At 42.7% G+C, this 15040-nt stretch overlaps 1 protein-coding gene across 1 annotated transcript in view; it reads right to left on the bottom strand.

Moving 5' to 3' along the window:
- Positions 1-15040, bottom strand: part of LOC101934086 (cytosolic phospholipase A2 epsilon-like) — a 30428-nt gene that overhangs the window by 1811 nt on the left and 13577 nt on the right. The window contains exons 5-12 of the mRNA XM_065593062.1: positions 14651-14787; positions 13490-13715; positions 10638-10752; positions 10004-10141; positions 7443-7550; positions 5792-5980; positions 2649-2815; positions 287-473 (exon numbers count right to left, since the gene is read on the bottom strand). Coding sequence (XP_065449134.1) covers positions 287-473; positions 2649-2815; positions 5792-5980; positions 7443-7550; positions 10004-10141; positions 10638-10752; positions 13490-13715; positions 14651-14787 — 1267 coding nt within the window. The remainder of the gene's footprint in view (positions 1-286; positions 474-2648; positions 2816-5791; positions 5981-7442; positions 7551-10003; positions 10142-10637; positions 10753-13489; positions 13716-14650; positions 14788-15040) is intronic.

Below are 15040 nucleotides of genomic sequence, written 5' to 3'. Positions count from 1 at the left end.
ATGTGTTTTATTGCAATGTAGACTTAGTTCAGGATTTAGCTGGGGATTGGTCCTGCTTTGAGCAGGGGGTTGGACTAGATGACCTCCTGAGATCCCTTCCAACCCTGATATTCTATGATTCTATGATAGACATACCTGGTACTATAGTGAGGAGTCTAAAAGCAAAGTCTTTTACAGGCACCCAGCCAATATAGGTTCATTTTAATGAAATTAAAAGTGGGAATCTAGAGAATGGATAAGCTCAGCATGCTGGCTTTAGTAAAGTGATTGGCTGCTGCTAACTTACCAGGTGCTTTGTAGTTTCTGAAGGTGTCGTTCACTAGTGGGAAAAGAAGCACTACAGGTGTTTCTGGGCCTTCTTTGTCTCCAACTATGTAGCATTCCTTTGGACTTTTTGCTTCTTCTTCACCTGGCACAATTTTGGGGAAAGGGATTCCCTGCTCTGAGAAGTACTTAGAGGCTTTTATCAAAGGCTGGGTAATCACAGAGGGGAAAACAAAACATCAGAAACCAATGACAAGACTAAGACCAAGATTTACTTAAGAGATAGACTTCAATAAGAGTGGAGTAAGTCTTCTGGAGACTTGTGGAGTAAGTCACTAAGCAACATGAATAAGGGTGGTAGAGTCTAGCGCACTGTGAACTATAGTTCCCACATCCCCCTTCCGTAGGGTAACCAGATGTCCCATTTTTAAAGGGACAGTACCATTTTTGGGACCTTTTTCTTATATAGGTGCCTATTACCCCCCACCCCCTGTCCCATTTTTTCAGTTGCTACCTGGTAACCTTACCCTTTCTGCCAGAGCTGTGGCTGCATTTCAGGTGCTGGTGAAGTGATCCCTATGTATAGTTTACATATCACTTTGAGTTTGTATACCACACTGGATTCCTTCAGGGCATGAGGCACCATAGGTAGGTATATTATTATGTGGCTGAGTTAAGATTTTTGTGACAAAAGAACTGCATGTTAAGAACCTAATTGTGCAGGATTTACTCATGTGGTGGGTGCTCACTCACATGTATATTCCCATTGAAGCTCATCACTGTAATGGTTACCCAGTCAAGCCCTAAAAAGTCAATCACAGTTATTGAGATGGCAAGGCACCTTGGGTTCTCTGAATGTCTGATCAAACACTGGGATTAAAAAAAAGCACCAAATGCTTTTATTTGGAAGTCCAATCCTTGTGATGATATACACAAGTACTTGCATTTAGATATCTGGTGAAACATTCAAATTGTCTTTGCATGTATTTGAATGTCTGACCACAAGGATCAAACACTCAAATGGTTAGGGGTGTGTTTAACTGAATGTGCAGTTTCCCACACATAAAAATGTGTGTGAAAGCATGTTTATACCTGGAAGTGCACACCTATACATGTGGTGGCATGTGTAATTTTCAAGTGATTATAACTTCACTATTTCTAAACCGAATTTCTTCAAAATTAGCCAAAGTACACCCTCCCCACCCACCCCCTCAAGTTTAAAATCTTTCACATTGGGATAATCCCAAAGTAGCCAGAATAATTTTTCCCATATGTTAACATACCCATAACACATGTGTTGAACAAGTGAGAGAAAATTTTGCCCAATCCAGAAACTTACACATCATCTCTACTATAAGTACTAAGGTGCCTAGCCACACAGTAGAATTCACAAACCCTGAGTTTGGCAGGTTTCCTGTACAATGAATGGGGAGAGATAGGCACCTGAAAATGGGATCCACAAAAACTAGTTGAGGAGCTGCCTAAACAAGCCAATAGCAGATGCTGATGAAAGGGTTTTTTTCTAAGCCCTGCCTCTCTGAGGCTTATGCATCTAAGTCCAGGCTGGAGCGAGGCACCTATCTCTACTTGGGATCCAAAGCTGTAAACCCTCTCCTGGAGTCAGGCAACTAAGCCAGTCCTTGCTTAACTCCTAGTGAAAATGCTGAAAGGAGGAGACGCAGCAGCCTCTCTTATAACTTTTAATTCAATAGTTAGGGCATTCATCCAGAATGTGGGAGACCCCAGTTCAATCCCCCCATCTGCCTAATGTAAGGAAGAGATTTGAAAATGAGTTTCCTACTTATTGAGTGCCATAATCACTGGGCTCAAGGATATAGTGGAGGCTGCCTCCTTCCCATCCCTCCAACCGAAGTCGGACATGCTTTGAGAATGCCTACCAGTTTGGGTTCCTCTGGTAAGATAGCCATAGCAACCCATAGTTTCTCCTGGTTTGAGGATCCCGCTGAGGCTTGGACATGAGATAGGTGTCCGGCTGTCTAGCTGAGGCAGCAGTGCACATATCCAGTGGCAGAAACTTAAGCTTCTAGGGGACTTTTACAGAAATAATGTAGGTGTCTTAGTGCCTGCAGGGTTAGGTGGTGGCTGAGCAGGGGTTTTGAGGCTCTCATTGGTGCCTATATTTTGGATTTAGGTGCCTAAAGTCAGAGTTAGACACCTAAGTCCTTTTGTGGATCTGGGCCTAGGTAGGTTTTTCATACAGAGCACACAGTCCGGCGATCCTGAAACAAGGATTCACACCACTGGTAATACGAGTTTATTCCTGTTAGAAACAACTTTTTCTTTAAGTCTTTGGAAATGGACAGTTAACAATTCTGGCAGCTGAAAGGGGGAATATTACTGAAGAAAAAGGCAAAAAGTCTGACCGCTATCTGTGATCCTGAACTGTAGTTGAAATGCAGGATGAGGTCCACTTTCCTCTCAGGCCTCATAAGTGGTGGGTAACTGGTTTCGAAGGCAAATGCAGTGTCTACCAGAGTGAGGTGATCTGCTGCTCCTGTCAGCTGGTTGGGGTGACAGTCAAGCTCACAGTCTATGAGAAAAATATTTCTTGTCAAGAGTGCGCATCACTGCAAGGGTAGGTGTTCTACTACTCTGAGGACAATACAGAGTTAGAGAGTGGAAAGAGAATTCAGCTCCCTTTTTGACTTCAGACACAGTTTTGTACAACTGTAGTTCAATCTTTTTGTTCTTCACGTCTGGGTTTCCTCATTCTGCCTTTTGCATTATTGACCTGCAGCAACCACCCTTTTGGGCAGCATAAAGTAATGCTTTCTGCAGACAAAGGGGCTCTAGGTTGGGACACACAAGACCAGAGTTCAATTCCCTACTCTGCCACAGTCTTCCTGTATGACAGTGACCAGGTCACTTGGTCTCTCTCTATCCCAGTTCTCCATATGAAAAATTAGGATAATAGTACTTTCTTACTTCATGGGGATAAAGACAGGGAGGTGTCCAGATACTAAGGTAGTGAGGTCATATAAGGACCAAAGATAGATATATGTACATTTAAAGCAACTATACAGTTTTCTTTTTCCTTTCACTGGTATATGAAATATTACTGGTGTAAGACAAATTCTCTATATTTATAATGGGGAATACCGCCAGAGCCAATAATATCTTACCTACCAGTAAAAAGGGAAAAAGACAACTTTTTAACTGCAACTACTGCATATATACTCACCCACACACATGCTACTTGTGATAAATTTACTCTTGAGGGCATTCTGTGCCAAAAAAATTAAAAATTCTGTAAGTTTTATTTGTCAATAAATAAATGTAGAGGCTCCAGCATGGCAGTGGGGAGCACAGGCCACTGGCTGCACAAAGGTAGGAGATCACCCTGCAGTCCTCCCACCCCCAGGACATGGACTCAGCAGTGAGGCTGCACCTGACTCTGACACAGCACAAGGCCAGGGCCTGCCCCAGAAACACCCTGGGGCCATGCCCCTCTGCATCAGGTGCACTAGGTGTGGGGCAGGCCAGCTCAACCAGGCAGGATCCAAGTGTGAAGGGACTCAGTGTGGGGGGATCTGGGTGTGGGATGAAAGGGTTGTCTGTGGGACAATCTGGGTGCAGGCAATTCAGTGGGGGGGGGGGTCTAGGTGTTGCAGGATCTGGATGCACAGTAGCTTATTGTGGGGGTTCCAGGCACAGGGGCAATAGGACTCTGCAGGGGCTTCCAGGTGAAGGTGGTTGGGGCTTAGTGGAGGGGTCTGGGTGTGGGGGTCTCAGCAGGGGAGTCTGGGTGCTGGGGGAGTGGGGCTTGGTGGGGTGGGGGTCTGGGTGCAGCAAGTTGGGGGTCAGTGGCATGGATGTCTAGATGTGGGGGCTCAGGGTGGTGCGGGGAGGTGGGGCTCATCAGGGCGGGTGTTTGAATGCAGGGAGCTCAGTGGGGGGTGGTCTGGGGTGCAGGAGTGGGGGTCCAGAGGCAGAGGGTCTGGGTGCAGGGGGACTCCAAATGCACAGTTTGAGGTTCAGTGGAGGTGGGGTTCAGGTATGGAATGTTAGGAGGGTTCTGGGTGTATGGGGTGAAGCTTGGCAGGGGTGTCTGGGTATGGAAGGTCCAGATGAATGGGGGTTGGGAGGATGGGGGAGCAGCTCCTCATATAGTGACCCCTCCTCTTGCAGCTGAGGAGTGATGGGGGAGGAAGCAGGGGAGGATGCTGAGCTTACTGCAGCTGTGGGAGGTTTCTGGGGGTGGGTCTGACACAGCCCCAGCCACTCCTTGCAGGGGAAGAGGAAGTCCCGTCCTCTCCTGCCTCCAGCCCAGCCGAGACTAGTAGCTGATCCTGGCTCAGGGTAGGAGCCACTGGCTGGGTTGTCCCCAGCCCTGTGGTGATTTACTTCTCCACCAGCTGCTCCAGGTGCCTGAAATGATGTACCTGCGTGGCTAGGGAGTGGCGTGATACTGTTCTTGCAGCTTCCCTTTGCTTCCCTGTTAGAAAGTTATTTTTCTGCAGGGAAGCAAAGAAATCCGCAGGCGGCATAAATTCTGCGCACATACAGTGGTGCAGAATTCCCCCAGGGGTATAAATTGCAAAGCCATGTGATAAAGGAATTATCGTGTACCTTTAACTTCCTTGTCTGCCCTCTGGCCACTAATCCATCCCCCGGGGACTTACATTCCAAACCTCTGAGAAGCTTAAATCAACCTACAAAAGAAATATTTTCTCCTCCTCTAAATGTGGATTTTCCCCAAAAATTATACATGCCCAAGGTGGGTAAGATTCAGTCATGCACCAATAACAGCCTTTCTATAAGTAAAAATGTCACAGCTTTAAAATCCATTATCAAAAGCAAAGCTAAAAACAGGATCTTTATATCACTGGGAAGGGGAGATTCCCAGCAGGAAACTGCATTTGCTTCTAGCCCTGCAGGGCTGTGAGCTATCTTACCTAAAATCATGATGTATTTAGGTATAGAAAGGTTTGAATATCCATTCTAGAGGCTTTTATGGCTTTCTCCAAGCCCTGCATAGTTAGAGTCATGGTAACTAAGACCTCTGACATTTGAAACACAGGGCCCAAAAAAATAATCCAAATGCACTTTTGAAAGCTGTCTAAAACATTCCTAGAGCAAATGTTCTGTAACATCCATGGCATATACAGAATATATGATACTGTGTTGTGGTATAAAGGTTTCCTAGGCATTTGTTTGGGAGGCAGAAACTTCAGCCTCCTCAATGTCTTGACAATCCTTTCCATATTTGGGGCATATCTGGAATATAAACAACAGCAATATAATAATAGCCTGTATAATTTACTCATGGCTTTGCCACTCATGGGTAATGGGTGTATCCAAATTTATACCCGTGAAGCCTTCATATCATATCATACCATATCACACCACACCACCATGTATTACTACCTAGAATTTCTCACAAAGTAACAGAACTATTTGAGTCACTTCATTCACTTCCACTAAGGACCACAGCTATCCACACTAAATTCCAGACCCCATCCCAATCTTTAAAAATGCAGCTTCAAATAGGAAGTTATCACCATACCTTTCCATCTAGAAAACTCATTCTCCAAGTAGTTATTGTGCATCTGGCAACCCTTTAGAAAATTGTGGATTTCTGAAACTGCTGGCCGCAACATAAGAACATCTCGAAAAACAGTTGAAAGGCTATCTGGGGGGGAGACCACCCGAGTAGTTAACTTGCTTGGCCTCGTAGGTAGAACAGGTTCTTCCTCTGCAGAGAAAATGATAAAAGTTTTGTATATCTGGATTCATTTTGGGGATAATCCTCTATAATAATAAATTATGATAATATATGTTTGGCTTCATTTCAATTTCTTTCTCTCCTAACATCCAGGCTCTCCACAGAGCTAGTTGCTTATCTGTCTAACCTTTCCAAAATCTGCCTCCTCTTCTCAGTCAGCACTACTAAAAGCCTTGCCAATAATATAGTTCTCTTTAACCTGGTATACTGTAACTTCCTTCTCTCTGCCCATGACCTTATCCAAGCTGACATTTTGCACCTAACATAATTTTCCTCTCATCCTTCCCATGTCCCTCTCTCTCTCTCTCTCTCTCTCTCTCTCACACACACACACACACACATTTCTTTACTAATTTCCTGTCTCTCCAACAAAATCAATCTTTTTATTCTTGTTCTAACTAACTAACTAAACTAACTAACTATATATATACTATTTTTATCTTGTTGCATTTGTAAACTGCAGCTTGTTTATATATATATATATATATATATAAACAACAAGCTGCAGTTTACAAATGCAACAAGATAAAATAGTAATATTTGCTGCAGTGCTCTTCTTTCTCTACAATGTCTGTTGTAAGGATTTACTGTATCTCACATTTTGGTCCCCAACCTGCAAGCCTTTACTATTGAGTGTAGTGCTTTTTATTGACCTTAGTGAAATGACCCACAGTAACAAGGACTATATTATTCAGTAGTAAAGGTTTACAGAATTGGACCTTTGCACCAACTCCTTGGGGCAGGGACAATATCTTTTATTTCTGGAAAGCATCATGCACATCTATGCTGCTTTTTATTATTATTACTGTTATTATAATGTATGTCTTACATCTCTGGGAATCCTAATGAATGGTAAGTAAAACTATAAGGAAACATACCTGAGTGGGATAAAAAATAAAATGAATTCCTGAGTGGATCAAAAATAAAAACCACTTGCAAACAGCAAAAACTAACAAAGGAAACAAGAGTATATTAAACCTCACTCGCAAGGAGAATACACATCTGTTGTTTGGCTAGACAGAGAACATAGAAGAATGGTGGGCCCTGGAAGGATAAGCCCCACCTCCCATACTTTCAAGAGTATTTTTTCTTATTCAGCAACAGAGAGTCCTGTGGCACCTTTAAGACTAACAGATCTGTTAGTCTTAAAGGTGCCACAGGACTCTGTTGCTTTTTACAGATCCAGACTAACACGGCTACCCCTCTGATACTTTTCTTATACAGTTTACCCTCCTCCTGCAGGGGCATCTCATTTGCATCTATGGTAGATCTCATCAATTCTGCTTCTCAATCAACCAAAATGATTGCTGCACAGTAACTCAAGACATGGCTTTCTGCTTCATGTATTAGATAATAAATAAATTAGTAAAGTAATTAAATAAAATAACCCTAAGAAAAAGTAAAGCAAAAATGCAATGTAAAAATAACTAACCAATGTCAATAACTCTGTCTTGGGTCCATTTGTGCCAGAACTCTTCTGACTCAAAGGAGATATACCAGGCATCCATAAGGTTCAAGGAAAATACACTACTCCAGATCCCTGTGACATGAAAGAAATTTGACAGAGAAAAACCTGTAACTTCAAAGCATTTTATTTAAAAATTGCCTTCTGTCCTTACTAGTGAACTTTATTCAATTTCTTTCTGTTAGGAGAGTTCCATATAAAAAAGAAGCATCTCTCTCTTGCTCTGCATGCTCACATGTATAGTAAATATAAAGAGCACCATCTACTGGCATAGGCTACATAGTGCGTTTCATAAATTTGTAGGTTCATTATATTTGTTGTTACACTGCAAATAGCTCCTTTATTAAAAAGATCATCAGACTTTTGCATTTTCTTTCAAGACTCTGGTTCTTGCAGTCCCAAATTCTTGACTCATTTGGATTGCACTTCGGCTATAGATATGCAATCCAGGTTGGAAGCTTACTTTTTAAAAAAAATGACAGCTCAGATTCCCAACTAATCACATACCTCCAGGAATTGGGCTTTAAGAAAAATACCAAGTATTGCACGACTTGGGTGGGGCTAGGGAGGGGAAATCACATGAATTGGCAACAACGCAAATACTACATTTCCTGAAGATTTGAAATGTTGGCCAGTTTGGGGGATTTGAATGAGGTCCAGAAGTAGCTGGGTCTGAGCAGTTGGGAGATTACATGTACACCAACCTGGGAATTACAAAGAGCACTTCCAAGAGCATTCCAGCCAATCACTGAATGTAGTTAGGGGTCACATGACCTATGTTAGTCAGCATCCACTCTTTCCTGGGTGTGAGCAGTGTAAAGGCAGTTTGGTGCTGTCACTGAAAGCCTTTTCGAGCGGCTGTTGTGAAAGCTCCATACAGGCAAATAGTCACAACATTGCTAATTTAATAATAGGAACCCGAAACTCCCTTTACATAAATCCTTTTTAGTTACAGCAATCAGGGTGAGAAGCAGGAAGAGTAAGCCAGGGGCTTTCTTTTTCTATAGCTGTGTGCAGTGCTTATGCAAAAGGAAGGGAAGGAAATATTAGATTCTATGTACAATACAGAATTACCATATTGAGGCATCTGGTTACAACCCAGTTGTGCCCTCATAATTTTATATTATAACATAGTTTGATGAAGCTGTATAGACAGTACTGTGCTATAGTCCTATAAAGCCGGGAAAAAACACATTCCTGAGAGACATAAGTTTCACTCTCAGAAGTGCCAGTGTGGACAGCGTTATGTCAGCGGAAGAGCATCTCCCACCGACACAGCTATCGCCGCTCATTGCGGGTGGTCTAATTATGTTGACGGGAGAGCTCTCTCCTGCTGGCATAGAGCGGCTACACAGGAGATCTTACAGCATCGGTACAGCTATGCTGCTGTAAGCTCTCTAGTGTAGCCATGGCGTGAGTTAGTTTCCCAGACCTGAAGAAGAGCTCTGTGTAAGCTAGAAAGCTTCTCTCTCTCACCAACAGAAGTTGGTCCAATGAAAGATATTACTTCACGTGCCTTGACTCTCTAATATCCTGGGACTGATACAGCTACAACAAGACTACATATACATATGTGGTAGATATTGTTATTACTTTACTATACTTTTTAACTGTAATTCATGTCCGTCACAGTGACGGTAATATTGCTAACCAGCCATAAATTGGCAGCCTCTTCCTGCTTCCTTCTGCTTCATCCATGCCACATCTCTTTTTAAAACTCATCTGAAAAACTACATGCTGTTTCATTTCTCTCTCATCTGTTTCTGTTCATTTCTCTGCTCTCTAATATTATTTATTACATTGTATTCTTTACATTTTTAAAAAGTTTGGGGATACAGTATGTGCAAAAGACTCTCCTTAGAACAGCTGCACTGCTTCAGAATATTAGACATACAGGTCTGTCGCATCTTACGCGCATTTAACATGCGCAATTTCAACTTTACGTGGTCGGCAAAAAAAAAACCAAAAAAACCCCAAACAATTTTAATACTGTACTTGTAGTGCGGGCGATTTCGCCCGCCATTGAATTCAATGGGATTTTGGCTATACGTGGTTTTCGCTTTATGCGCTAACCGCGGAACGGATCCCCCGGGTAAGATGAGACAGACCTGTACTGATGATTATTAGGTTATGTTTCAATGTCACATTGCCGAATCAATCAGCACTAAAAGTCAGCGGTAGGACCATTCTATACCAGGGGCTGAATTTCATAGATTTGGGATCCAGAAGAGACTAGTACTTGAGCAAACTTCAACATTTTGAAAATTTTGTTCAAATAAAGGTGAAAAAGTATATTTCAGATACCTTGTGCATGACAGTATAATGAAATCAGACTAATCTAACTCACTTAATTTCACTATAGAGAGATTTTAAATCTGCAGATCATGACATGCTATTGGTTCAGATACATCACCTTATACAGTTTCTAGAAGATGAGACTGTACCAATTGCAGCAACCATAAAACTGTGGCTTGCCAGTGACTGGCTTATGTTACATTACTTTACATTTTTCCAGGACAATAAATCACCTTCCAAGAAGCAGATCCGGGATTCTGGGAGCTTCTTCATCAGCCTACCCATGAAGAACTCACTTCCAAAATTCTCAGCACGAATGAAGGCCCCATATTTAAGGAGTCCCACCTCATAGGGAGTGAACTCCATCCATTCTAAAGAAAGAGTCACAAGAAAAGGTATTACTGCAGTAACCTGACTGCGGGTAAAGAAAAATATTGTTGTTCTATAAATAAATTGAGTTATTAATGGACTAAGATTTTGGTTTCAGCCTCTTCATGACAAACTAGTTGCTGAACTACCATATTTTCTAACTAGCCACTTTTATTCAATACAGATATAACAGTGATGAGCATGGAGAATGAATTCTCTTCGACCACAGGTGTCTGGAAAGCTCATGAGATTTCTGGTACTTCCTGCTTCTGTGCTGGCCAGATAATCTTGTGATACTAGCCTCTGTCTTAATATTCTGCTTCTGATTGCAGGCAAAACCAGAAATATAGAGAGACACAAATTTAATTAATAAGAAACATAAGCCCACTTTTGAGTGAATTAAGAAGGATTCTTGCATTAAGTTAACCAGTTTGCCTAACCCTAAGATGAACCCTGTTAGATTTAAAGAAAAATAAATGTCTAGAACATAATTATTACCTCTAAAATTTCGATTGCTAATTTTGTCCTTCACATTGAGAACAAGGTAGATGGGCAGGGGATTCTGACCATGACTTAGTGCTTGTTGCTGATCTGTGAGTTTATGCTGGTCTTCCTGTTTGGAAATAAGATACATAACTGAGGAAAATTTAAATCAGATAGGGACCTACCACTGTATTAGGGCTTGGAATATTACAATGAAATGCCTAGTCGATTCCAACCAGGTTCTCCTCTATGGGCTTGATCCTGTAATGTGCTGAGCACTCTGTTCCTGATCCACCAAAGCACATAAGCATGTGCTTAACTTTAAGCATGTGAGTAGTCTCATTCACTTGAATGCTTAAAGTTGTTTAAAAATCAGTTTGCCAAGGTTTTGTATACTGAAAAATTCAAAGATTCCACTGGTGAAAACTGTCATTTTTTACCTTTTGCTTATTTAAAAAAAATGGGCCCACACACACTTTTTAAAAAAAATTCTCAGTTGAGATCATGCATGAGTCATTTCATCCAGACAGGGTAAATGTCACAGGAAAACCACTACTACAGCACAACTGTACAAGAATGAAGAGCCTAGGTACGATATGGTTTAAATCTGTAGTGTGGCTAGAACTTAACTGTTTCCATTGTGGGCACAGGTGACTTGCACCATGCAGCACTGACCAATAGAGGGCAATGCTGGCTGGGAACAGTGTTAAGTGCCAGCCTGGTTGCACAAGGTGCTGATTCAGCACCTCCCTGAAGTGGCTTCATGGGGAGGGTGGCACTGCTCCCCACACCCTGGTCTGGAACCTTGAAGGAGAGCAGCACTGCCAACATTACTTGCCTTTCTTTGGATTGAATTCAACTCTGGGAGCAAAGGATTTTGCTAACACAGAGAAATGATACTCGCATCTGTCTGCATCAGCAGTCACGAAATTTTCCTATTGTCTTTTAATTGGAGGGAGTTGAAATTTTGAATTTTTTTCAATGACCTTGTGGAATAAGTAAATAATAATGAATAATAAAATAGGGGATTTTATGTGTGTGTGTGTGTGTTTTAAATGTAGAAAGTTTTGATGGAAATGGTTAAATCTGAAAAAGCTTGGTCATCCAGTGAAATTTGTATTTTTTTTTTATTATTATTTGTCTGATTTGGTTCTTTATGTTGCTAATTTTCACTGCTCATCTCAGAGTCACAATGATGGTTTTTCAAAAATAGGGGGGAAGCGGGAATCATTTTTAAAAATCAAAATTAATTCATTTAGAAGAGTTACTGATTTGGGGAACAAAAAATGGGGATAGAAAAATTCCATGGAAAATGAAATATTGAACCATTATGGACAACAACAAAATGAAAATTCATTCATCTCAGTGAGTGTGCTGCCTCCTCCTCCTTCCCTAGCCCACTCTCAGTTCCATATGCCCGGGGAGTCATACGTGCTGCTTTTCACCTCAGCGTTACATGCTGTGGCATGCTTGGAGTGTGTCTGTTTCTGGCTCCCCAGAGAGAATCAGCCCTACTTACAGCTGTCTGGCAGGCGTTCAGTGAGCCTCTCCTGGTGGACAAGAGATTCAACCTGGACAGGACACTTGCACTAGCCTCTTTTGTGTCATTTTCAATATGGTAGCTACTCCCTCCAGGGCCGGTGCAAGGAAGTTTCACGCCCTAGGTGAAACTTCCACCTTGCGCCACCCCCGCCCCACCCAGCTAACCATGCCCCCCCGCCTCCCTACCAGAGGAGCCCACCCCGTGGCAGCTAACCTCACCCGCCGCGGCAGCTAACCCAGCCCGCCACCTGGGGAGCCCACCGCGGGAGCCCCCTTGCAGCAGCTACCCCGCCCAGGGAGCCCCCCTCCATGGCAGCTAACCCCACCTGGGGAGCCCCCCTCTGCGGCAGCTAACCCCACCCGGGGAGCCCGCCCCAGCTCACCTCTGCTCCACCTCCTCCACTAAGCATGCCGGGGCTGCTCTAATTCTCCTCCCCTCCCAGGCTTGCGGCGCCAATAGGAGGAGAATTAGAGTGGGGGCTGTGTGCTCACCGGAGGAGGCAGAGTGGAGGTGATCTGGGGCGGGGAGCGGTTCCCCTGTGCGCCCCTCCCCCCCCCCGTTACTGCGGGCAGCCCTCCCCGCACCCTCCCGCCCCAGCTCACCTCCACTCCACCTCCTCGCCTGAGCGGGCTTTTAGGTGCCCCCAACCACTAGGCGCCCTAGGCGGCCGCCTAGTTCACCTATTGATTGCACTGGCCCTGCTTCCCTCCCTCACCTATCTCCCCAGCCCCCTTTCTCCCTCATACTAGGCTTTATCTCCCAGACACAATACTACCCACTAACCTGGTACAAGGTGGAATGTGAAGAGAAGGGTAGATGGCTTTGGGGAAGCATTTATGGGGTGGTAGTGGGGGGGGGGGGCGTGAAACTTCCTCAAAATTGAACATGGATTTGAGAGCACTTCGAAAAGTAAAAGCAGCTCATATGCCAAAGGGTTTGGGCCGCATTTTGGGAACCGCTTGACCAAACAATTCCAAATTTGCACCACATGCTCTATCCCAGCTCCACTTGTAGCATACGCATTATCAAGGCAATCTCTCTATGCATACGGGTTTTAAGGCACTTTGAAAAATCAGCTCTTAAAAAAGAATTTTGGATTTTCTAGAGTTTCCATGGGCTGGGGGTTTCTTTCCTGTTTTTTGAACAGGTCTAATTTTAACATATATATGATGCAGTCAACAAATAAAACTTATTTGTGTGGATAACTCTGCAGCCATGTTGAGTGGGTGTATCCAGTTAGGGTTTACAGTTTATCCTCATTTCTACTTTCAGAAGATTAGCTACTTAGAGGAAGACTCTGAAAAGGGCAAATGTTCTATAGTACCCCATCATGTAACATGGCTTCAATGATGAGTCCCCATAGATCTGTAAAACATATCTTGTGCCCCTCTTGTTTCCGCTGGTGCAGCTCCTTTACATAGTATTTCAGACGATCCACGGAAAAACAGGCCAAGAACTTGTTTTTGATCACGTGTTTCCGAGCATCACTGACTGATGCCTCCATATCCTTCTGTGACCAGTCAGGGTCTTCATATAAATTTGACATTGTCCTGAGAAAAGGAAATATAAGGAAAAGTTGGGGTTCAAAATTAGAGCTCTTTGAAACCCTCAAGTTTTGGCTTAGAGAGCACTGGACAACATTTCTTGATTTCAGATTGGGTGCGTGGGTTTACACCTTGATGTGCCTTTTGGGTTTGAATGAAACCAAAAATCTCAGTGAAATGTAACTAAATTTAACTGAAACCACCAACTTTCATAAAATGTCCATTAAATGGGCTCAGACTTGCTTGACACCCAGTCCAGGTTTGCCAAAAGGTTTGTGAATTTCAGCAAACAATTTGGAAGCCTAGCTCAAGTTTTGGATTTGTAACAAACTCCCCAATCCTGATTCCACACCTTCCCTGCAGCAACTACATTGCTTAGGTACATGAAAAAGTGATATTAGGATAGTATTAACACCACCAAATTAAAACAAGATTGTTTTAATGTGATGGGTGTGGCTGCTTTATTACAACAATCCATTTCACTAAGAGTTATATATTATTTATTAATTATTATTTCCTACTTGTGCTGGTGGTGTAGGACTGTACATTTATTAGCACCAGGTCTCCCTTGATTGCCTGTAGCTTCAGATGCTCTAATCTCTCCAATTCACTTTGCTACTTTTCCAGTGTTGATATCATTCACACATGATCATGGATGATAGCAAATATTGGTAAACACCTAACAAAGGCTGACATGAAAAAGCCACACTAGATGAATAAAGCTGTTTGTTAATTATAATTCTGTTGGCCAGAAAGGCCTCTGGAAACCATAAACAGTGATGGTTTCTTGGTTTGTGTATGCAAATAATAATAATTAGATATTTAAACTAGGTTACAATGGGCACATGCATAACTACTTGGAGACTAATAAACATTTCACCACTCTGGAGATTATGTCTTTAATTAATTTCTTTGTGTCAGAAGCTTGTTGTTCTCCTTACCATGTTGTGCCAGATAAACCAGTGATGTATGAAATACAGTCCAAAACATTCAACTTCTGGATACTCAACAGGTGAGCGTACATTGCTGTCAGTGCTCTAGTACCACCACCTGTTGTCATGAATGCCACCACTGGTACCTATTCAATGCAAAAAAGCATACATTTAATGAAAAATAACTATAGGGGTGGGGACAATTAGTGATTAGAATAGAGATGAGTAGAAATTATGTTAAGAAGTTCAGGCCCTGATTAAAAGGTAAAAAAAAATGTATATGATCAGTTTGCAAGCAGAGACATGATCTGAATTAACCATGCTGCATAGAAATAACTGGAATTGCTCTGAGTTTTCTGTAACTTACTGCTTAGCAATTGGAAAGCAAAGGCTGTCATG

This window comes from Chrysemys picta, chromosome 4 (genome assembly GCF_011386835.1).
Source record: "Chrysemys picta bellii isolate R12L10 chromosome 4, ASM1138683v2, whole genome shotgun sequence".
In the NCBI taxonomy this organism is placed as follows: domain Eukaryota; kingdom Metazoa; phylum Chordata; order Testudines; family Emydidae; genus Chrysemys; species Chrysemys picta.
This window is presented reverse-complemented; position numbering and strand designations above follow the sequence as displayed.